The sequence below is a fragment of the Cornus florida genome, unplaced genomic scaffold (genome assembly GCF_030987335.1).
Source record: "Cornus florida cultivar Cherokee Brave unplaced genomic scaffold, ASM3098733v1 CherokeeBrave_3.0.0_Hap2_Chr01, whole genome shotgun sequence".
In the NCBI taxonomy this organism is placed as follows: domain Eukaryota; kingdom Viridiplantae; phylum Streptophyta; class Magnoliopsida; order Cornales; family Cornaceae; genus Cornus; species Cornus florida.
The window spans coordinates 31766134-31789271 of NW_026775571.1; the positions used below are offsets into that span (position 1 = coordinate 31766134).

A 23138-nucleotide genomic window follows, 5' to 3' on the forward strand; every position below is an offset into this window, starting at 1 on the left:
CTGTTGCCGGAGATTTGAAGGCAACGCTGTATTTTGGAAACAATTAGGAATTAGTACTCTTTTGATCGTGTCTTTACTTTATTTTTATTTTCATTTTGGATACTTATTGTGGTTATTCTTGATTGACTATGTACATTGAAATAAGGAAAGTGAGCAAAGGAATTCGAAGCAAGGAGCTAAGCAAAGCATAAGAAAAGGCTAAAAATCTAAAAATTTGCAAAGCTAAGCCAAAAATTGAAAAAATACTTTGAAGTTGCTTATGGACCCTTTGTGAGCTCTTTCTAACTCAATCACTATTTTAATTATCGGCCCGCGTGGAGGCATTGCTTTTCAATTCTTAGATAAATCGTGAGCCCGCGTGGAGGCAATTTTATTTTCTTGCATATTGTTGAAAGCATGGGAGTATAGGATCATTGTATGTGGAGGAAGTTTGTTGATTATTGATTTGTTGTGGAGGTGAAGTGATTGCTACTTGCTTTGTTTCTTGTTTTTGTTTTGTTTGTGCATGCATGGTCGAAGGTCATTAAATCCAACTCTTGTCCCACTTGATTTTCATCTTGAATCTGTTATTCGTAATCCTAGGGGAAGAGGTAGTTCTAGTCATTACATTTCATCAAAATGAGGACCATGTGGAGGACCTTGGTCACATAGACCAACAAGGTATCCTCCACCCTAATGTACATCATGACAACATCCAAGTTCCATTAGGCATGCCGAGACCTTTCATTCATCCACAACAACAAGGCCAACTTCCATTGGGAATGCCTAGGCCAATGTTTGCTGAGTTAGCTTATTTTCGGGATAAGTGCCTGAAAATGGAAATAATACGAAATTAATCTAAAATGGCAAAGTAAGATAGATAAAGGTTCTAGAATATCCAAGCTTAACGGGTTAAAATGCGCACAATTCAGTGCTCATCAGATGTGCTCTAAATGGTGGTAATTGAATACATGTGGGTGCATTATATTCATTCGGTACATAGTGATCATGCAAAGCAAGAGGGGGATTTACAACCAGTGGTGCTACACTAACACCTTGATTACCTTGAATTATGGGCGGTTGTGGAGCAAACATTGATTAATCAAAGAAAGGAGCAAAGTGGAGAAAGAAAGAAGCAAAAAGAAGCCAAATGTGGGAAACAGCAAAGTTCGATCGATCCAACTTCAGAGTTCGATCGATCCAACATTCATCGATCTCAGCATTTCAAGATGGATCAAAACTATGATGTTCACATTCAGAAATCCAAAAGTTCGATCGATCCAACATCATTCTTCGATCGATCGAACCCCCTTATCCTTATCCAAATGATTGATCTTATCCACAGTTGTACCACCTACTAACCATTTTTGTCCTTTTCCCAAAATATCTCCAAAAATATCTCGGATTTGTCTTTTCCCAAAAAGCTCAGCCAGTTGGATCGATTCAGCCTTAGTTCGATAGATCTCAGCCAAGTTCGATCCATCCAAGTCCAAGGTTCGATCGATCGAACTTTCTCCGATGCGAAAAAGTTAAAAAGCCAGCTCATTCATTCCGTCCTCTATCCAATCATTGGGGAATATGCCTTGCACGACCCCAGCTCATTTGGTGTGTCACTTGACCTACCTATAAAAGGAATATGATGCACTTTTTGAAAAAAAAAAGATTGGCAATTTGGTAAAGGCAACTTTAGAGGCTATTCTTAGTGTAGAAGAAAAGAAGAAGGAGGCTAGAGACACCATTAGAGGCCTTTCATCTTCCAAGGAGCAGATTTCATCCATGGAGCTTGCCCTTGAGGATTGAAGGAGCATCACCATGAGTGGCTAAACATCCTCTTGGGGCTAAAGTTAGCCCCAAGCATGTTTTCTTTACCTTAATCTTGTGTATTATTGAGGGATTAGTGTTGTAATACATTTTTTAACACTTTGATTTATATAGATCTTGTTCATTCAATGATTTATATGGTTTAATGCTTTCAATTGATCATTTAATTCTATCCATATGTTTATGTATGCTAGAATAGATGTTCATGTGCTTATCTCTATTTCTTGTGTTATTGATGCATGTCTATGTGTATTAATGCTATGGATCTAGAGATTGTCAAAAAATAGTGCTTAATGGAATGTTCTTATTATTTTCTTGATGGTTCATACTTATTCCTTGATGGACTATGCCTCTCTCTTAGTTTATTTTCATGCTAGTAGTGTAGATGTAATGTAGTTGTAGTGTAGTGTTAAATGGGAGAACAATCTATGCTTGTTGTTTGATATTCCATACTTTTCAATGCAAGTAGCACATGTCTCTAACCTTGTGGTGTATTTGGATTGTGAGCTTAATGAAAGGATTAATGACTTGTTTTGATCTATTGTGCCTTTCACATGTTATTTAGACAATATATGCTTCATTGCTTGATATATTGTGCCTTTCACATGATGTTTAGACAATACTTGCTTAATTGGTCATCCTTGCTAATTGAACCAACCAATTTCACACACACACCAATATTGCAACACACCTTACCCTCATTAGTCACTTGTTAATGGTATAGAGATGCATTGCTTGGTGGTAATCTCTAAACCCCAAGACATCTCTCTTTCTTTTACTTACTCTTTATTGCATTCATACTTAATTTAATTTAGTTGCTCTCTAGTTTAAACAACCAACCAACCATTACTTGATCACTCGACCTACTAACCCTAATCTCGATTCCACAACACAATTCGACCTAGCACAATCCACAATCCCTTGGGACGATCCCTACTCGCACTAACTATATTTTTAGTGAAGGTAGTAGTGGCTTTATAAATGTAAAACTTGGCCCTCACCTTAATGCACACTCTTAAGTTTGATGGTAGTGCGACCATGACCAGTCAGTTTTTGGCACTGTTGCCGGGGATTGATTGATTTGATTTGGCAACGTCGAATTTGTGGAATTCAATTAGGATTAGTACTCTTTTGATCGTGTCTTTATTTTATTTTTATTTTTTCTTTTGATTACTCATTATGTTTGTTTTTGATTGACTAGGTGCATTGAGTTGAAGAGAAGCCAAGCAAAGGAACAATTAAGCAAAGGAGCTAAGCAAAACAAAGGAAAAAACTAAAAATTGAAAAACTGTTAAGCTAAGCTAAATTTGGAGTTGAAGTGCTAGGACCTTTATGAGACTTTCTCTACTCAAACTCCTTAGTTAAATCTCATGTATCGACAAAACTTCATCATCTACGTATATATCTTCTTCTTCATCATCAGGGTTGGCAGGAATATAGTCTTGCTTGAACCATTCGTCTACTTTGATCTCTGCCATTGTTATCCTTGTAATAGGGTTGGAATCAAGAATTCTCCTTATTAAGTTTTGTGCTTCTGGGATTAGCCATTTTGGGATCTGAACATCCCCTTGAAAATCTGAAATGCCTCAAGAGGGTTAGAGACGGAAAGTTCATGAAATTTCAAGTCATAAAAATGCGTTGTATATATAAGTAGAAAACACACGCACATATAAAAAGCTTTGTATGCGAATTTGTTTCTTTACTAATAAATTAAGAATGAACACTTGTAATTAATATTTGTACAAGTGGACTATTATTGGTTTTCCCAGGTTTAAACTCTAGTGCATCATATTTTGTAAAGAATTATATTTAATACTATAATTTTATTTAACTCTTTTTTTTTTTTTTCTTATAGTAATGACATAATCACTTCAGATTTAAAATATATGTATGTATATAGCCCAAAATTCAATGGTGTGAAATATGAGACACAATAACAAAAAAATTGTTCTAAATTCATAAAATTATTTGTAGACAACCAAATAGTTTTTTGAATTTTTGTTTTTCAAAAACTGTTTTGTAATTTTACCTGTTCAGAATTTGAAGAGAAGAAAACCATGCAAGGCTTAATATTTCTGTGCCAATTTGTTTTTTTACTGAATAAATTAAGAATGAACCGGCGCTGTACGACAGAATAGTAAATCAAGAACAAAAAATTAACATCATATCACATGATAAAAACAAACAATTTATATATGTTATAAAAAATGTCGTTACATTTACAGTGCTATTACAATGGATGAAAAAAAAAAAAAACAATTCTAATCCAAATCATTCAGCTGTCGACATCTTGAAGCGACAAATCGGACAAAAGTTACCTATCTCCAGCCAATGATCAATGCAATCTTCATGGTATACATGATCAAAGATAAACCTCTAGATACAATTGACTGTTTGTACAGTATTTGATCTTTGTAATTCGAGAAAATTAGAGTGTCCCCTAAAATCCTGAATGCACCACCTCCACATTCTTGAGCCACTGTTCGCACCTCAAACTCTTTCGGCATAATATCGATAGGTTCATCCCCTGGTTTCTCTGGTTCTTTAACAAGAACCATTCGTCTGAACTTATCCAGAAAATGTCATATAAAGATTACGTTTTTAGGGCTTTTGGGAATTATGACTAAAATGATTGGTGCTGTCGGCATATACGTGTGTGTATATACTAATATACATACCCTGATTCGGTGGGGCGAGATTCGAGCCAAACTAGGTGGCCATGGCCGTCGACGGCTGTGCCGCCGAGACGCTTCTCGCCGCCAGAGACAACATCGGCGGTGATAGGGGACTTCCAAGAACCATATGGTGCAGTGAGCTTCTCTGCGGTTCCTTCAATTGATGCTTTGACAGTTGAAGCCATTCTCTTGCAGCTTCGTTGTTGATGAGTCTGGCTCTTGGTGAGTAGTCTGGTAATTTGGTTGAACGAGGATGAGGAGGACAGAAGCCGCGCAGTTAGCATCACGCTGTGTATATTTTTGAAGAGGAATTGCTAATTTGGCTTCGGCAGCCTTCATACTCCTCCTCTGGTTTTTTCAAAAATATGATTTTTTGCTAAAAAGATAGTATTGTAATTTCAAAAATATGATTTTTTAAATAAAAGGGAATATAATAAGAGTAATTTAGTCATTTCACATACCCTTAACGTCTAATTGACAGAGTTAGGGTAAAATGATAACTTTATTTTATTATTGGGGGGGTTTTCAAACTGATTGAGATTTTATGATCAATTTTTAATAGTATTGGGGGTTTACAGAAATTTGTCCTTAATACTATAATTTTATTTAACTTTTTTTTTTTTCTTTTTTTTTTTTTATCTTTTATTTTTTATTAGTAACGACATAATCACTTAAAATTTAAAATATATGTATATATATAGCATATAAACTAGGTGCAAAATTAAAAGGTGTGAAATATGAGACACAATAACAATTTTTTTTACTTAAGATTTAAAAAAAATGTCTTTATATAGCATATAAACTAGGTGCAAAATTCAATGGTGTGAAATATGAGACAATCAAATAAGTTCTTAAAAATTTTAACTGTTTTGTAATTTTACCTGTTCACGTTCTCTATTCTTGAAAACAATTTTAAGAAAGAAAACCAAGCAAGACTTAATATTTCTGTGCCAATTTGTTTCTTTACTGAATAAATTAAGAATGAACCATCGCAGTACGACAGAATAGTACATGAATTGAAGCTGTACGAAAGAATACTAAATCAAAGAACAAAAAATTAGCAACATATTACATGAACAAAAAACTTAACAAAACGATTTATATATGTCATAAAAAATGTCATTACATTTACAGTGCCATTACAATGGATGAAAAAAAAAAAAACACACCAATTCTAATTCAAATCATTCAGCTGTTGGCATCTTGAAGCGACAAATCGGACAAAAGTTACTGATCTCCAGCCAATGAATAATGCAATCTTCATGGTAGACATGATCACAGGGCATGCGAGTGACTTCAGAACCAACTCGAAACTTGACGAAACAAATTATACATTTATCAATGTAACCTCCTATCCATGGTACGGTCTTCAACCCATCATGGTCTTCGTCCACGTCCTCGTCCACCTCCCCATCCCACGGCCACGGCCACGGAAAATACGTAACCATCATGTCTATGAAAAAAAAAGGTGTGCTAGTGGTGCTAGAACAAGTGACTTGTTCTATGTCACCAGAGAGAATCCTACTAAATAAATCGTCAGTTGTGTCCGAGAGCTGGTCACGATTGCGGGTGATTACCTCCGTACTGGTGTGGGATCTAGAGAAGGGTTCGCTAGTAGTTATGGCTCGACAATCAGAGAGAATGCTATGAAATATATGGTCACGATCGAGGGTAATTCCGACAGTAGAGAGGAATTGAGAGAAGCATGAGTATGCTTCGTCATCAGACAACAACACAGTGGTCGAAATTGGGTGTTTTGTTTTACTCAATTCAACACTTTTTTCTGAGACTAAGGCATGGTTGAAATCTTTTCTGTCAACGTGTGCCATTAGGCCAAACGAATTAGCCGGTGGAGAATCAAGATTAAGATCAACTCTGCTGAACCACCAATATGTGTGTAGCCGATACATCATATCCAGTAAAAAATAGAGATGGATGGAGATGATGTAAGTAACCTTTGCACCTCCAATATCCTTCTCCTTCCCACGATGAGATCCGAATGAATGGAAAGGAAAATACTTCCACCCCAATTTCTGTGGATGGGAATAACAAAATAGCCCAATTTATGAGACTCCTTGTCAGAATGGGAAAAGAAAATTCCAAAATAAAGAAAATAAATACACCATATATAATAAAAATTGATGAGCTCGATCCACAATTTACGCTACCCAAAAATTGGAAATAAACGCCGAGGAGAAGAACGAATTAGGGAAGACAGATTTTGATAGCAATAATATATGACATAAAAAATCTAGAGAGAGAGTAGCAACCTGTGTCTCGTTGCTTGTCGAAATACGACAGAGATGGAAGGAATTAGTGGAAGAGCTTCAGATCGAAGGAGTTGGCCAAGGGGAGGATCTACGGCGGCTGAGGACAATAGCCTCCTTGTGTTTACCCTTCCGAATGAAAAAGTGTATATTTTTAGGGTTAGATACTATATATATCTACCTGCGTCTCGCTTGTCGAAATACGACAGAGATGGAAGGAATTAGTGGAAGAGATCCAAGGAGTTGGCCAAGCGGAGGATCTAGGGCGGCTGAGAACAATAGCCTCCTTGTGTTTACCCTTCCGAATGAAAACGTGTATATTTTTAGGGTTAGATACTCGAGAGAGAGAGAGAGAGAGAGATAGGTAAATTGCAAAAAAAACCTTCAACTATGTTTAAATTTGTAAATAATCCTCTAAATTATATTTTGTGCATAAAACTCCCTAAACTATCACATTTAGTTGTAAAATGTCCTCTTGTCTTTCCTATTTTTCATTAAATAACAATAATATCCTTTCGTATTAAATTATACGATATATTTTCCTTGTTAAAATAAAATATGAAAAAAAATTCATACTAATTTGATGAAATATTCTCCATTAAATATATTCATATACTATTATTAAACGTGCAAAGTGTTTCAGTATTTATTTATTAATATAAAAAAATATTTATTAATTGATATAAAACTCTACAAATTAACTAATAAAATTCAAATCGCCTATTTATTTATTTGTTTCTAAAAAAAATTAATAAATTCATATTACAAATTACCTAATAAATATGTACTATTATTAAAAGAGTTTTTATAAATTCAAATTACAAATTCCCTAATAAATCTATACTATTATTAAAAGAGTTTCTATAAAACTGTGACACAAAATCTATATCTATATCTATATCTATACTATTATTATAAAAAAAAATTACATTCATTCAGACCGGCCCAGTTATGATTATGTCCTTATCAGGAGAGGACACATGTCATCAACCTATAAATACAGGAATTGGGGAAGGATGAAGGGTACAGAAATTGAGAATTTTATAAATACTAAGGGGCAGAAATTTAGAAACTCATAGAACATCCAAAAAATGAGCACATTTAAAATCAATGAAAGCCCTGAACATCATCTCAAAGTAAGTTGAGAGAAGCTCTCATAGAACAAGAAGTGGAGAGATTTGGATAGCATCTCAAAGTAAGTTGAGAGATCAATCCATGTGTGTAATACTTGTTCGTGTGACTTAATTACATACTTGTGGAAGGTCTAAACAGAAGTCTCCACACCATTGCATAGTTTGCATACGCAACATCAAGTAGATTTTGATTTACAGAGTTTTCGGAGAACATATCACTCATTTATTTTTTATTTATTTCTTAAATCTATTATAAATAATAGATGTGGATTACTCCTAAATATTTTTAAATTAACAAAAATTGCAATAAAAAAGAAAGAAGACTTTGCAGGCAACAAGAAAAATTAACAAAGGATAGAGGATTGTACTCAATTTTTATAAATTAATAAAGTAATTATTATTTTCTTCATATGCAAAGAATATCAATTTTTATAAATTAATAAATTATTATTATTTGCTTCGTAAAAAAAAGTGTTAATGCATAATAAAATATTTAATAAATCAATTGGTGCACAAAATATTGAACTAAATCAATTGGTGCATAAATAATTAATTCACCACATTAGATATTACATCACGCATCTTAATAATATATATTACATTAAATATAATATATTACATTAAATATTAAAAGGAGTGCTATTGATAATTCAATTTCAAATATGTTAACTTTGACACAAATTAATTACCAATTAAAATTAAATAGGTAAAATAAAATAATTTCTTTAAAACACTAACACTACCTTTTATTGTGAGTTTTTTTAATAAAAGGAAATCTAATTAGAAATGATATATTTAAAGAAAATAAAATAATTTTCCTATTTTATTTTCAATAAAACTCTATCACATTAGATAAGGACATATTTAAAGAGTTTCTATAAAACTCTAACACAAATTACCTATTTATCTATTTATTATTTTGAGTTAAAATAAAAGAAAAACTTAGCCAAGAATTATTAATATAAAAAAAATTATTAATTGATATATAAAATAATATAATTTTTCTAAAATTCTATCACAAATTGTCTTTTATTATAGTTTTTTTTATAAAAAAAAATCTAATTAGATAAAGATATATTTAAAGAAAATAAAATAATTTCTATAACACTCTACCACAAATTATCTATTTTTTTTCAACAAAACTCTATCACATCTGACAAAGATATATTTAAGGGGTCTCTGTAAAACTCTAGCACAAATTACTTATTTATCTTTTTATTATGAGTTTTTTTAATAAAAGGAAATATAATTATACGAGTATTATTAATATAAAAAAATACTTATTAATTGATATTAAAAAGAGGTTTTAAAAGAGTTTCTATAAAACTCTTACACAATTTACCTATTTATCTATTTATTATGAGCTTTTTTAATAAAAGTAAATCGAAATAGACAAGAATTATTAATATAAAAAAATATTTATTAATTGATTTAAAAGAGTTTTTAAAAGAGTTTCTATATAAAACTTTAACACAAATTACCTATTTATTTATTTATTATGAGTTTTTAATAAAATAAAATCTAATTAGATAAGAATTATTAATATAAAAATTATTTATTAATTAATATAAAAAATAAAATAATTTTTCTAAAACTCTACCACAAACTATCTTTTATTTTAAGCTTTTTTAATAAAAGGTAATTTTATTAGACAAGAATTATTGATACAAAAAATATTTATTAATTGATATAAAAAATAAAATAATTTTTCTAAAAGTCTAACACAAATTACATTTTTTTAATAAAAGAAAATCTAATTAGACAAGAATATATATATTTAAAGAAAATAAATAATTTCTATAAAATTTTACCACAATTACCTATTTTATTTTCAATAAAACTCTATCACATTATGATGAGCATTGAAAAGTGCGATTTAAACCCTTTAAGCTTAGGTATTCTAGGATCTTCATCTATCTTATTTTTCCGCCTTAGACTAATTTCGTGTTATTTCCATTTTCAGGCACTTATCCCCAAAATAAGTCAATTCAGCCAAATAAGAGCATAAATGAAGCAATCTTGAACTGAATGGAAGAAATGAGCAAAGTGGGAGCAAAATGAAGTAAAGTGTGGAAAAGCATCATCTTCGATCGATCTCATCAATGTTCGATCGATCGATCAGAGCAAGATCAATCTAGGCCTCATCGAGATGGATCCAAGCCTTTGTCCTTATCCAAAAGATCTCACCATCTTCGATCGATCCAACCCTTCTCAGATTGATCGAAACTATTCGATCTTATCCACACCTACCACTCTACCTACCACTTTTGTCTTTTTCCCAAAATATCCCAAAAATATCTCAGATTTGTCTTTATCCAAAAAGACGCCACCAAGGATAGATCGATCTAGCCAAAGTTTGATAGATCTCACCTAAGTTTAATCAATCTCATCAACGTTCGATCGATCGAACCCTCTTAAGTGCGAATTAAATCAAATTTTAGCTCATTAAAAGTTGGCAAATGGTGCAACCATTTTAGCAGCCCTTATGCACGAGTCCAGACCATTGGGTGTAACACTTGAGCTACCTATATAAGGATTTGAGTCACTTTTGTAAAAAGAGACATTACATGCTTAGATACATTCTTAGGGACCAAGAAAAGAGAGGAGAGGAGCCTAAAGACACCATTTTTAGGAGTTCTTCCATTCATCTAGGGTTTTCATCAAGAACAAGAGCATACCTACCATGGAGATAGCCCTTGAGGGTTGGAAGACTACATCAATGAGTGGCTAAATATCTTCTTGGGGCTAGAGTTAGCCCTAAGCATTCCTTCTAAACCTTGATGTTATGTATTTTGAGGGAATTTGTGTTATAATACTTGTCTTGACACTTATATATATATGAATCTTGTTTATTCAAGGATTTGGTTGGTTTAATACTTTCAATTGATCATTTCATTCTATCCATATGTCTATGTATGCTAGAATAGATGTTCATGTGTTTATCTCTAGTTTTTGTGTTGTTGATGCATGTCTATGTGTATTGATGCTATAGATTTAGAGATTGTCAAGGTACAGTGCTTAATAGAATGCTCTTGTAGTTTATTTGATGGTTCATACTCATTTCTTGATGGATTGTGCCTCTCCCTTAGTTTAATTAGTTTAATTTTCATGTCATTAGCTTAGTTGTAGTATAGTTACCTTAGTTTCTTAGATGAGAGGAAAATCCATGCTTGTTGTTTGATATTCCATGCTTATGAATGCAAGTAGTATATGTCTCTAACCATGTGATGTGTTTGGATTGTGAGTTTAAAGGAAGGATTAATGGCTTAGTTTGATATATTGTACTATTCATTAGGTTGTTTAGACAATATATACTTAATTGGTCATCTATGCTTGTTGAAACAACCAATCACACACACACCAATATTGCAACACATGTTTCCCCTCATTAATTATACATTGAGTGTTTAGAAAGATGATGTTTAGTGGTAACCTCTAAGTCCCAAGATCTCTCTCTCTCTATCTCTTGTTTTCTCTATCCTTTATTTGCTTGTTTACATTAAGCTTGTTAGTTTAGGTTTAGTTTAATCAACCAAACAAACCACATTTTGATCACTCGACCTACTAACCCTTCTTTGTTTCCATTTCAATACGACCCCCTAATCCCTTGGGACGATCCCTTCTCACTCATACTATATAGTATATGTGTTAAGCAGTTTATAAATTTAAAGTATGGTGTCCACTTGACACTAGTTCCACACTCAAAGTGCTTGTGTATCATTTTGTGCACACGCTCGGGAAGCCACCATAGTTTTTGGTGCTGTTGCCGGAGATTTGAAGGCAACGCTGTATTTTGGAAACAATTAGGAATTAGTACTCTTTTGATCGTGTCTTTACTTTATTTTTATTTTCATTTTGGATACTTATTGTGGTTATTCTTGATTGACTATGTACATTGAAATAAGGAAAGTGAGCAAAGGAATTCGAAGCAAGGAGCTAAGCAAAGCATAAGAAAAGGCTAAAAATCTAAAAATTTGCAAAGCTAAGGCAAAAATTGAAAAAATACTTTGAAGTTGCTTATGGACCCTTTGTGAGCTCTTTCTAACTTAATCACTATTTTAATTATCGGCCCGCGTGGAGGCATTGCTTTTCAATTCTTAGATAAATCGTGAGCCCGCGTGGAGGCAATTTTATTTTCTTGCATATTGTTGAAAGCATGGGAGTATAGGATCATTGTATGTGGAGGAAGTTTGTTGATTATTGATTTGTTGTGGAGGTGAAGTGATTGCTACTTGCTTTGTTTCTTGTTTTTGTTTTGTTTGTGCATGCATGGTCGAAGGTCATTAAATCCAACTCTTGTCCCACTTGATTTTCATCTTGAATCTGTTATTCGTAATCCTAGGGGAAGAGGTAATTCTAGTCATTACATTTCATCAAAATGAGGACCATGTGGAGGACCTTGGTCACATAGACCAACAAGGTATCCTCCACCCTAATGTACATCATGACAACATCCAAGTTCCATTAGGCATGCCGAGACCTTTCATTCATCCACAACAACAAGGCCAACTTCCATTGGGAATGCTTAGGCCAATGTTTGCTCCACAACCGCCCATAATTCAAGGTAATCAAGGTGTTAGTGTAGCACCACTGGTTGTAAATCCCCCTCTTGCTTTGCATGATCACTATGTACCGAATGAATATAATGCACCCACATGTATTCAATTGCCACCATTTAGAGCACATTTGATGAGCACTAAAAAGTGCGCATTTTAACCCGTTAAGCTTGGGTATTCTTGAACCTTTATCTGTCTTACTTTGCCATTTTAAATTGATTTCGTGTTATTTTCATTTTCAGGCACTTATCCCGAAAATAAGCTAACTCAGCCAAATAAGAGCTTAAATGAAGCAATTCTGGGATTAATCAAAGAAAGGAGCAAAGTGGAGAAAGAAAGAAGCAAAAAGAAGCTAAAGGTGGGAAGCAACAAAGTTTGATCGATCCAACTTCAGAGTTCGATCGATCCAACATTCATCGATCTCAGCATTTCAAGATGGATCGAAACCATGATGTTCTCATTCAGAAATCCAAAAGTTCGATCGATCCAACATCATTCTTTGATCGATCAAACCCCCTTGTCCTTATCCAAATGATTGATCTTATCCACAGCTGTACCACCTACTAACCACTTTTGTCCTTTTCCTAAAATATCTCCAAAAATATCTCGGATTTGTATTTTCCCAAAAAGCTCAGCCAATTGGATCGATTCAACCTTAGTTCGATAGATCTCAGCCAAGTTCGATCGATCCAAGTCCAAGTTCGATCGATCCAAGTCCAAGGTTCGATCGATCGAACTTCCTCCAGTGCGAAAAAGTTAAAAAGCCAGCTCATTCATTCCGTCCTCTATCCAATCATTGGGGAATATGCCTTGCACGACCCCAGCTCATTTGGTGTGTCACTTGACCTACCTATAAAAGGAATATGATGCACTTTTTGAAAAAAAAAGATTAGCAATTTGGTAGAGGCAACTTTAGAGGCTATTCTTAGTGTAGAAGAAAAGGAGAAGGAGGCTAGATACACCATTGGAGGCTTTTCATCTTCAAAGGAGCAGATTTCATCCATGGAGCTTGCCCTTGAGGGTTGGAGGAGCATCACCATGAGTGGTTAGACATCCTCTTGGGGCTAAAGTTCCTAAGCATGCTTTCTTTACCTTAATCTTGTGTATTATTGAGGGATTAGTGTTGTAATACATGTTTTGACACTTTAACTTATATAGATCTTGTTCATTCAATGATTTATATGGTTTAATGCTTTCAATTGGTCATTTCATTCTATCCATATGTCTATGTATGCTAGAATAGATGTTCATGTGCTTATCTCTATTTCTTGTGTTATTAATGCATGTCTATGTGTATTAATGCTATGGATCTAGAGATTGTCAAAACATAGTGCTTAATGGAATGCTCTTGTTATTTTCTTGTTGGTTCATATTTATTCCTTGATGGACTGTGCCTCTCTTTTAGTTTATTTTCATGCTAGTAGTGTAGATGTAGTATAGTTGTAGTGTAGTGTTAAATGGGAGGACAATCTATGCTTGTTTGATGTTCCATGATTTTCAATGCAAGTAGCATGTGTCTCTAAACTTGTGGTGTATTTGGATTGTGAGCTTAATGAAAGGATTACTGCCTTGTTTTGATCTATTGTGCCTTTCACATGTTGTTTAGACAATATATGCTTCATTGCTTGATATATTGTGTCTTTCACATGATGTTTAGACAATACTTGCTTAATTGGTCATCCTTGCTAATTAAACCAACTAATTTCACACACACACCAATATTGCAACACACCTTACCTTCATTAGTCACTTGTTATTGGTATAGAAATTCATTGCTTGGTGGTGATCTCTAAATCCCAAGACCTCTCTCCCTATTTTACTTACTCTTTATTGCATTAATACTTAGTTTAATTTAGTTGCTCTCTAGTTTAAACAACCAACCAACCATTGCTTGATCACTCAACCTACTAACCCTAATCTCGATTCCACAACACAATTCGACCTAGCACAATCCACAACCCCTTGGGACGATCCCTACTCGCCCTAACTATATTTTTAGTGATGGTAGTAGTGGCTTTATAAATGTAAAACTTGGCCCTCACCTTAATGCATACTCTTAAGCTTAATGGTAGTGCGACCATGACCAGTCAGTTTTTGGCGGCGTTGCCGGGGATTGATTGATTTAATTTGGCAACGTTGAATTTGTGGAACTCTTTTGATCGTGTCTTCACTTTGTTTTTATTTTTTCTTTTGATTACTCATTATGTTTGTTTTTGATTGACTAGGTACATTGAGTTGAAGAGAAGCCAAGCAAAGGAATAATTAAGCAAAGGAGCTAAGCAAAACAAAGGAAAAAGCTAAAAATTGAAAAACTGTTAAGCTAAGCTAAATTTGGAGTTGAAGTGCTATAGGACCTTTGTGAGACTTTCTCTACTCAAACTCCTTAGTTAAATCGTGAGCCCGCGTGGAGGCATTGCATTTCATTTGTAGATAAATCGTGAGCCCATGTGGAGGCATTTTATTTTTCTTGTCATTGCATCATTGTTGTTTTAAACATAGGAATTGTGTTTATGGAAATAGTCTAATTGCAATATTGTTAGAAGGTAAAGTGTTTATTCATTTGTTTTGCTTGCTTGTTCATTATTGTGTATGCATGGTCGTCGTTCATTGAGACCCACTCTTATCCCTTTAGATTTGTATCTTGAATCCATCGTTAGAAATCCTAGGGGAAGAGGAAGTTCAAATAGAACCAATCTATCAATGGATGACCATAATGATGATCATGTTAAGGACCTTGGTCACATAGACCAACAAGACATTCTTCATCCTAATGTGCACAATGATAACATGCAAGTACCACTAGGCATTCCTAGGCTATACATCCACCAACCTCAACAATAAGGCCAAGTTCCATTGGGAATGCTAAGGCCGATGTATGACCCACAACCTCCCATAATTAATCAAGGAATTCAAAATCAAGGTGTTCATGTTGCACCTCAAGTAGCTAACCCACCACTTACTTTAAGAGACCATTATGTGCCAAATGAGTATAATGCGACTACATGCATCCAATTGCCACCATTTAGAGCACATCATTATGAAATCAAAGCACAAACCATTCAAATGCTTCCTAACTTTCATGGACTTCCTAATGAAGAACCTTACAAGCATTTGGATGAGTTCCTTGAAATTTGTTCTACCGTGAAATACACGGACATGCCGGAAGAAGTCTTAAGGCTTAAACTTTTTCCATTCACCCTTAAGGACAAGGCAAAATATTAGTTCAACAATCTTAGGCCTTTTTCAATCACTTCTTGGGCAGAAATGCAACAAGAGTTTTTGAAGAAGTACTATCCAGTTTCAAAGACCAATGCCATGAGAACGTCCATTAGAGAGTTTACACATGAGGATGGGGAAACGTTTCATGAGGCATGGGAACGCTTCAATGAATTGGTTAGGACGTGTCCACATCATGACATACCCAAATGGCAATTAGTTCAATATTTCTTTGAGAGCTTATCGGACAATTACAAGGGTATGGTTGATGCTTTCATGGGTGGTTCTTACATTGATAGGCATGAGGATGATGTGTGGCGTCTTTATGAATGCATGAGTGAGAATTCATTGCATAGAACATTGTCTTCAAAGAATGGTAGAAATACACAAGGTAGGATGAGTGTTGGTTTACATCAAGTCGACCATTCAAATGAGATAGCCGCCGAGATGAAATCCTTATCTTAAAGGTTTGATCAATTTTTGATTAACCAAAACTCGGTGAACCAAGTATCTTTCTACACTAACCATTCTCATCGTGCATCAAATGAATCTTGTATGACTTGTTCTAGTGTTCTTCATTCTACTTCTCATTGTCCTCATGGACAAGTGCAAAGTGAACCTAATGAGCAAGTCAATGCAACTTTCGTAAATCAAGGGGGAAATCCTTATGGTACTCATTATAATCCAAGTTAGAGAAATCATCCGAACTTCTCTTGGAAAAACCAAGGAGAGGGCTCGAACCCTTCCCAAGGCGGTTTTCAAGGGAAGTACATTCCACCTGCACTTCAAAACCAAGGACCCCAAAGTTATAGGCCATATCAATCACAAGGGAATTAATTTTCTAATTGTCATTTTCCCAACCAATCTTATTCTCAAGGTAATGTTAAAAGTCCCGCTTTTGAAGAGAAAGTTTTAAATGCTTTGGGCACTCTTGAGGCAAACACACAATTGCTTCATTCTCACTCTCAATCTATTGCGAAGCTAGAAACCCAAGTAGGGAAAATAGCTAGCACTCTTAATGCTAGAGAGAAGGGAAAGATGCCTATGAATGCCCCAATCAAGCAACAATGTGTTGTGGAAACCCAATCCTCATCGGAAGGGTGTACCATAGAACATGTCAATGCGGTGACCACCTTGCGGAGTGGTAGAGTTGTGGACAATCAAGTTGAAATGTCCAATGAAGAGAGTTAACCGGTGCAACCACAAGTTGTCACCCGTCTCGTTTCACATTTTATTCCTCCTTCATTGCATGTTCATGATCTTATGAATGAGAAAGCTGAAAAATGTGATTTGAGAAGTGATCTTGAAAATAATTCATTGAAAAAAGTCTTAAAATGTGTTTGAAAAAGAAGTTTTGAAAAATGATTGTGAAAATGTTTTGTTGAAAAGTGAATTGAAACATGATTTGAAAACTTTTGTGTTGAAGAGGCTTTGAAAGAAAATTCTGAAATAGTGTTTGAAAAAGCTCCATTTCCGGACGCCTTGAAAGGGTCCATTTCAAAAGAAAAACAAAAGGTTAAGACCAATGAAATTTTGGAAATGTTTAGGCAAGTGAAAGTTAATCTTCCACTTTTGGATGCAATCAAGCAAATACCGGCTTATGCCAAGTTTTTAAAAGATCTTTGCACCTAAAAGAGGAAGAACAAAAGCCGAGCACCAAAAAAAGTGGTTTTGACCGAGCAAGTGAGCTCAATTTTACAACATAACACTCTCCCAAAGTTTAAGGACCCCGGTTCACCCACTACATCATGCATCATTGGTGATCATATCATTAATCGGGTGCTTCTTGACTTAGGAGCAAGTGTTAACCTTCTTTTATACTCGGTTTATGTCAAACTAGGCTTAGGTGAATTGAAACCGACGTCGGTAGTGTGGTACCCCTCGGATCCGAGACGCGGGTTGATCAGGCCCAGGCCCACACCCGAGGGATATCAAACAATTAAAGTATTTTAAAATGAACACGGATTACAAAATGAATTTAAGAAAATAAATAATAACGCTGAAAGAATTCTAAATTAAAAATCCTCAAACTATAATTATTAAAATCCGATAATCTAAAACTCTATAAGTTTAACAACTCGGGAATCCATCCTGTGAACCCCTAATAAAATCCCAAACTGAAACTGAAATAACTGCAATGAAACGTAAAGCTAAACATAGAGAGTAGTCCTACATAGTCAGAGGAATGAGTGTTTGTATCTGCTCTGCACGACCAAGCTGTAACCCTGGAACTGACGAACACCTGGAAAAATAAAGGAGTGAGTCAGGCCCACTTGCAAGTCCTGATCTACTACAATCCAAACAGTAATCCAATATGCAGATCCATCCTAAGAAGACTCAACAATATCTAGAGTAGTCCATATATGTATATATATCCATACTATGGGACATTCACTGGACTACAGTAGGGGTCTCAACCTGAATAGAAGGTAACATGCGAAAACGCACCCAAAGGTGGGCATGAGTACCTAGACCTAACAGGTTACACCTTATCCTACTATAACCAGCTATGCATCCACTGCATATATGCATCCTAACCAACGAGTCTGAGACTCAAGCTCATCTCGTGGTACCATAAACATATATATAAAGTCCGTCCAAAACCAGGGTAAGTCATTCAATATTTCATTGAGCTGACATACACCTACACACTAGTTAGTCACGTAATTTATTCAGTTGATATGACTTAACTACCATCCATTAATCCAGGAAGCCACTCAACTTAGTCGCAGTTGATCTGACTTAGTCACATTTAGGATTCAATATTTTTCAATCCATTTCTTTAATCCGATAGGTTAGGTTTAAGCGTTTTGAGCTAAACCATCCCTAGTATGTCATCGTCCCATACCGGTGCATACAATCCTCCATATCCTTGTAAATTACAACACATGCATAGTAAGCTAGTAATTTACAATCCAAACCATTATCCATATCATTTCAGAAAAGTATTTAATATTTCAGCAATATAAATCCCAGCATTAATCCATGTAATTATATAAGAGAATCTGATATTCCAACAATTATCATCCAGAGCATGCATAGTTCAAACCTTAAACATAAAATGATCTATCATGCATCCAATATAAGATTTATAATCTTATTATAATCCATTATGTTGCTCAAAATTAAGCTAAGCAATTTGGTTCCTTCCATCCTTTATCAGTATGCTAAGTTGTATGCTTTTATACTGATTCATCCTTTAAATAATTTATAAAAATTATTTATATATCCGTATTGTCAAATTCCTTAGGCCTAAGAGGTGTATTATGCACTCTATAACCTTCCATAGTCCATTTAACCTATTAGATTTAATTAAAATAGGTTTCAAAACAATTCTGGGCAATTAAAATTAAAATCCAGGTCGCAGCCCAACTTAGTCGGCTCAATTGCCAACTGAGCAGGCTAAGTTCCTAACTTAGTCGGCTCAGTTCCCAACTGAGTCGGCTAAGTTGATGCTGAAGCCGTCTTCTTCGTCCGTTCAACCCCTGTAAGCCCCAGAACTCCATTGTTAAGGCCTCTAAGCTTCAACCTACATCCCATACGTCTATACTAAATTGTTTTAAGTATTTTAACATGCAAAGATTCATCTTAAACAACAATTATGCATAAAGATCACAAAACTAAATAAAACACGAACAGGTGTGTATAACTTTGCAACCCTCTGTTTTAATTTGATTAAGCATGCATAATTAATCTATTTTAGCATTAATTAAACTCCTGGAGTCTATCTAGGCATGCACAGAACACGAATTAAAGGGAAAGAGCAAGAACAGAAACTTGCCTTTGAGTTTCAGATTTGAAACTTTAATCCACGTCTCTGCACTTTCCTTTAGTGTCTTAAATAGCAGGTCTACTCCTCCGGTGCTTTGGTTCAACCCAGAAACAACCCACTCCTTCCTCCTTGAGCCTCTCTATTAACCCTCAAAGTTCCCTCTCTGTTGCTCTCTGTATTCCTCTCTGTAACTCTCCGTTTCACAGTATTCGTGAATAAGCTGAATAGGGTTTGCAAAACCCTTGGCAGAGGTATACTTATGTATTTATAGGCTTTATTTGAAACCCTAAATTAAATCCTAAACCAACTATATGTGTCGGCTCAAATCTTAGACACGATGAATTTAAACAAAACCCTAATAATTTAAAACAGTTAATTTGCATTTAAAATACAACACCACCTAAGCACATAAATAATTAAAACTTTAATAATACAATTAAAAATAAAACAAATAATTAATAATAAAATAAATAAATAAATCACATAATTCAATTAAATTAACAAATAAACAATTAAAAAATTAAAAATTTAATTAAAATAATAAATTAAATACTAGGACTATCCTTTTGAAATTAGGGGTATTACAGATAGTTTACAAGTTGCCGACCGATCCATTAAGAAGCCTAGGGGTATCATTGAAGACGTTTTGATTAAGATTGATAAATTCTTCTTCCCGGTTGATTTCGTTGTCATTGACACAGAACCGATTTCAAATCCTAAGAGCCAAATTCCCGTTATCCTTGGTCGTCTCTTCTTGGCAACCTCAAATGCCAACATCAATTGTAGGATGAGGGTAATAAAGATCTCTTTTGGCCACATGAAAATGAAGTTAAATATATTTAACCCAACCCCTAACACATTTGACAAGTATGAAGGAGAGATTAATGTTGTAGAAAAATGTCTTGATCAACCATGTGAAGAAATTGAACTTTTAAGTAAGACTAAAATTTCAAAGGGACCATCTTCAACATTGCATTCTAAGACCATTGTTTCAAATTCTTGCTTTGAAAGGGCATGGAAGCCCAAAAATTTTGATTGCATTGACAAGGGAACTAAACCTTCTTTTGAGTTTGATCCAACAAGGTCTTCCAAGAACCATTTGTTGGGTGGAGCTCAAGGTATCTATCACCCCGTCAAGGAGGGGATGAGCAACAAGATCTTTGATCTGGGCTAAAAGAGCCCAATGTCTTGCTAGAGACGTTAAAGACTAGCAAAAAGCAGTCGTAGGGTGTCAAAACCCTATTCCTCCCCCATTTCTGTTTTAAATTTCATTTCTTGCGAAGTCTAGATACTTGTTTTTAGTTCACATGCATTGAAAGGAACTTTGGTGAGGATTGCATGAGCTTTCATGTCATTTTTGAGCATTCTGCATGAATTCGATCGATCCAACTCTGGATTTCGATTGATCGAACTCCCATCTGCAGCCAATACTTAGAAAAAAAAATTTCGACCTGCATCCAACCTGCACATTTTTGTTCTCTATTTGATCGATCGAAAATATCTTAGATCAATCATAGGAGCTTCGATCGATCCAACTATCCTTTCGATCGATCTTGAGGTTTGACACTTAGAATATTTTTGAGCCTGTAGAACTTGCATCCAAACCACCTCTCTGTCAGATCGATCGAATATTCAAGTTCGATTGATCTCATGTTCCAACACTTAGCCAAATTTTTTGAACCAAAAACCTGCATATTTTTGCGTTCTGTCTGATCGATCGAATTCTTGTTCTGATCGATCTCAGTTTTCCATTTCATTGTTTGGCTTTGTTTTGACTTTTTCATTTTTTAAAATCCAAAAATATTTTTATTCTTCTTTTTCAAAAATTCCAAAAATATTTTATATTCTTCAATTTTAATTTTTAATCTTTAATTTTTAATTTTAGTTTTTAATTCAAAAAAAAAAAAGAGAGAGAAAGTTCGATCGATTTCAGTTGAGGTTCGATCGATCGAACTAATCGGGGAATGTTTTTAAAAATAGATCCGAGGGTTTTCAAGATCGATTAAATAAATCGATCCAACCCTCTCTTCAAACCCTAGCCCCCTTCTTTCTCTCGTCGCCGCCACTGCACCTACTCATATCTTCCATCTCTGGCGAGATCTCCGGCGAGATCCAGTGAGCATCACTCTCTCTCTCTTCTCGGATTCACCCCCTTCGCATCTCATCTTTTCTCTCTTCGTTTTGAGGTGAGATCCATGATCCACTTTGTGATTTAAGCTTCGATTTCATGCATACATGCTTTATAGCTTGAATCCATGCTTTATATATGATGAATCTCCATTATTGATGAGCTTTGAAGCATGTTACATATATGTATATAGATATGTATATATGTGTATATATATTTGGATATTTTGATTCGATTTCGGAGTATGGGCCGTGTTTGGGTGACTATATTTGTTGATTTGATGTGTTGAAAGGCCCATGAACACGTTCATGTGGGCCCCGTGCTTCCACATTCACATATCTGTGACATTTCAGTTCTCATCTTCGCACAGTTTGATCGATCGAACTTCTATCTCAGATCAATCTTGAGAGATCGATCGAACTTATCCTTTTTAATTTCTCAGATCGATTGAAGTTGTGAGATCGATCTCACTTACTTTCGATCGATCCAACTTTTGTGATCGATCATACTTCTTTTTATGATCGATCGGATTTCACAGATCCCACATATACACTTCATTCATCATATCTTGTGTTCATGCTATCTTTATTTATGCTCAATGCCTGTGATATTCCACATTGGATGCATTTCATACTTATATTGCTTAGCATGATTCATATCCTATCACTTGCTTAGATTCATGTCATTTCTGTTATGTCTATCTTACTTGACATACATGTGTCTATATTGTGCTTTCAATTCTTTATTCTGGCACTAACTTCCATTGCAAGTGTTTCTTTTCCTTTTTACAGGCCATGGTTAAGAGGAAGACTGTTGGCAATAGGCTACACGGACCTACGAGATCACAGAGATGTATCCGGCACAGGATAGCCGAGCTAGCAGAACCTTCTCATATAGCTGAGGATGAGCATATTGCTTCTACATCTCAGGCTCAGGCTGAGTTTACACCGTAACCGTCTCCATCTCCGGATCAGGCCGAGGCTGAGCACACCCCATCACCATCTCCACCACCTCAGCCAGCTCAGCCAGCTCACCAGCTCGACCGGCCATTGCCCAGATATACACAGCTGACCGTGGCACACGAGTCTCTAGATCAGACCCCTGGCTTTGGAGTACACCTGCAGACTCTTGAGGATGCTGTTGTTGCTATGCAAGCTGATCTTATGGCCCACAGAGCTGATTTTGCTACCTTCCGCACAGATGTCAAGGCTATGTTTCGAGATCTATCCAGAGATATCCGCGGAGCACGACCTGCCCATCCTACCTCATCATCCTGAGCTCTTTCTATCTTTTTATGATCCTTCTCCATCTTTGATACTTTATTTTTGATACTATATATCATTTTTGCAGCCAGTTTGTCGGCTTAGATCTTTTCATGTACCAGTACTTTATTTCATTTATCCATGCTTTTATTATGGATGTCATATGATTATGTTCTTACATCTATCCATTTAACTCCATCAGGTCCATCACAGTAACTTCAGTGAGAGAGTGCTACCTGATTTTTCAGGACCACCCTTATACCTCTCTCATTTCTTTATCTGTTTATCCCATTTACACTTGCATGTCCACTGTGCACTGATTATCCCAT

At 35.0% G+C, this 23138-nt stretch overlaps 2 protein-coding genes and 1 pseudogene across 2 annotated transcripts; all 3 read right to left on the bottom strand.

Annotated features, from left to right (window-relative positions):
• Nucleotides 1–3972: 3972 nt before the first annotated feature.
• LOC132294438 (uncharacterized) lies at nucleotides 3973–5097 on the bottom strand. Its single transcript, XM_059792302.1, has 2 exons — nucleotides 4479–5097; nucleotides 3973–4362 (listed from the first exon to the last, which is right to left on the bottom strand). Exons 1-2 carry the CDS (start codon nucleotides 4757–4759, stop codon nucleotides 4119–4121), a joined length of 525 nt encoding a protein of 174 aa, XP_059648285.1. The 5' UTR covers nucleotides 4760–5097; the 3' UTR covers nucleotides 3973–4118.
• A 453-nt stretch (nucleotides 5098–5550) lies between these two features.
• LOC132294432 (uncharacterized) lies at nucleotides 5551–7059 on the bottom strand. Its single transcript, XM_059792293.1, has 2 exons — nucleotides 6746–7059; nucleotides 5551–6508 (listed from the first exon to the last, which is right to left on the bottom strand). The coding sequence occupies exon 2, from the start codon at nucleotides 6386–6388 to the stop codon at nucleotides 5660–5662; it is 729 nt and encodes a 242-aa protein (XP_059648276.1). The 5' UTR covers nucleotides 6389–6508; nucleotides 6746–7059; the 3' UTR covers nucleotides 5551–5659.
• Nucleotides 7060–15752: 8693 nt separating this feature from the next.
• LOC132282649 (small nucleolar RNA R71) lies at nucleotides 15753–15850 on the bottom strand (annotated as a pseudogene).
• Nucleotides 15851–23138: the final 7288 nt, after the last annotated feature.

Bases quoted from the DNA above. Each gene is read 5' to 3' on its own strand.
- LOC132294438 (XM_059792302.1), bottom strand. From the start codon at position 4,759: ATGCTAACTGCGCGGCTTCTGTCCTCCTCATCCTCGTTCAACCAAATT. The intron at 4,363-4,478 runs GTATGTATATTA...GGATAAGTTCAG, and splicing joins TCTCGCCCCACCGAATCAGG to ACGAATGGTTCTTGTTAAAG.
- LOC132294432 (XM_059792293.1), bottom strand. From the start codon at position 6,388: ATGATGTATCGGCTACACACATATTGGTGGTTCAGCAGAGTTGATCTT.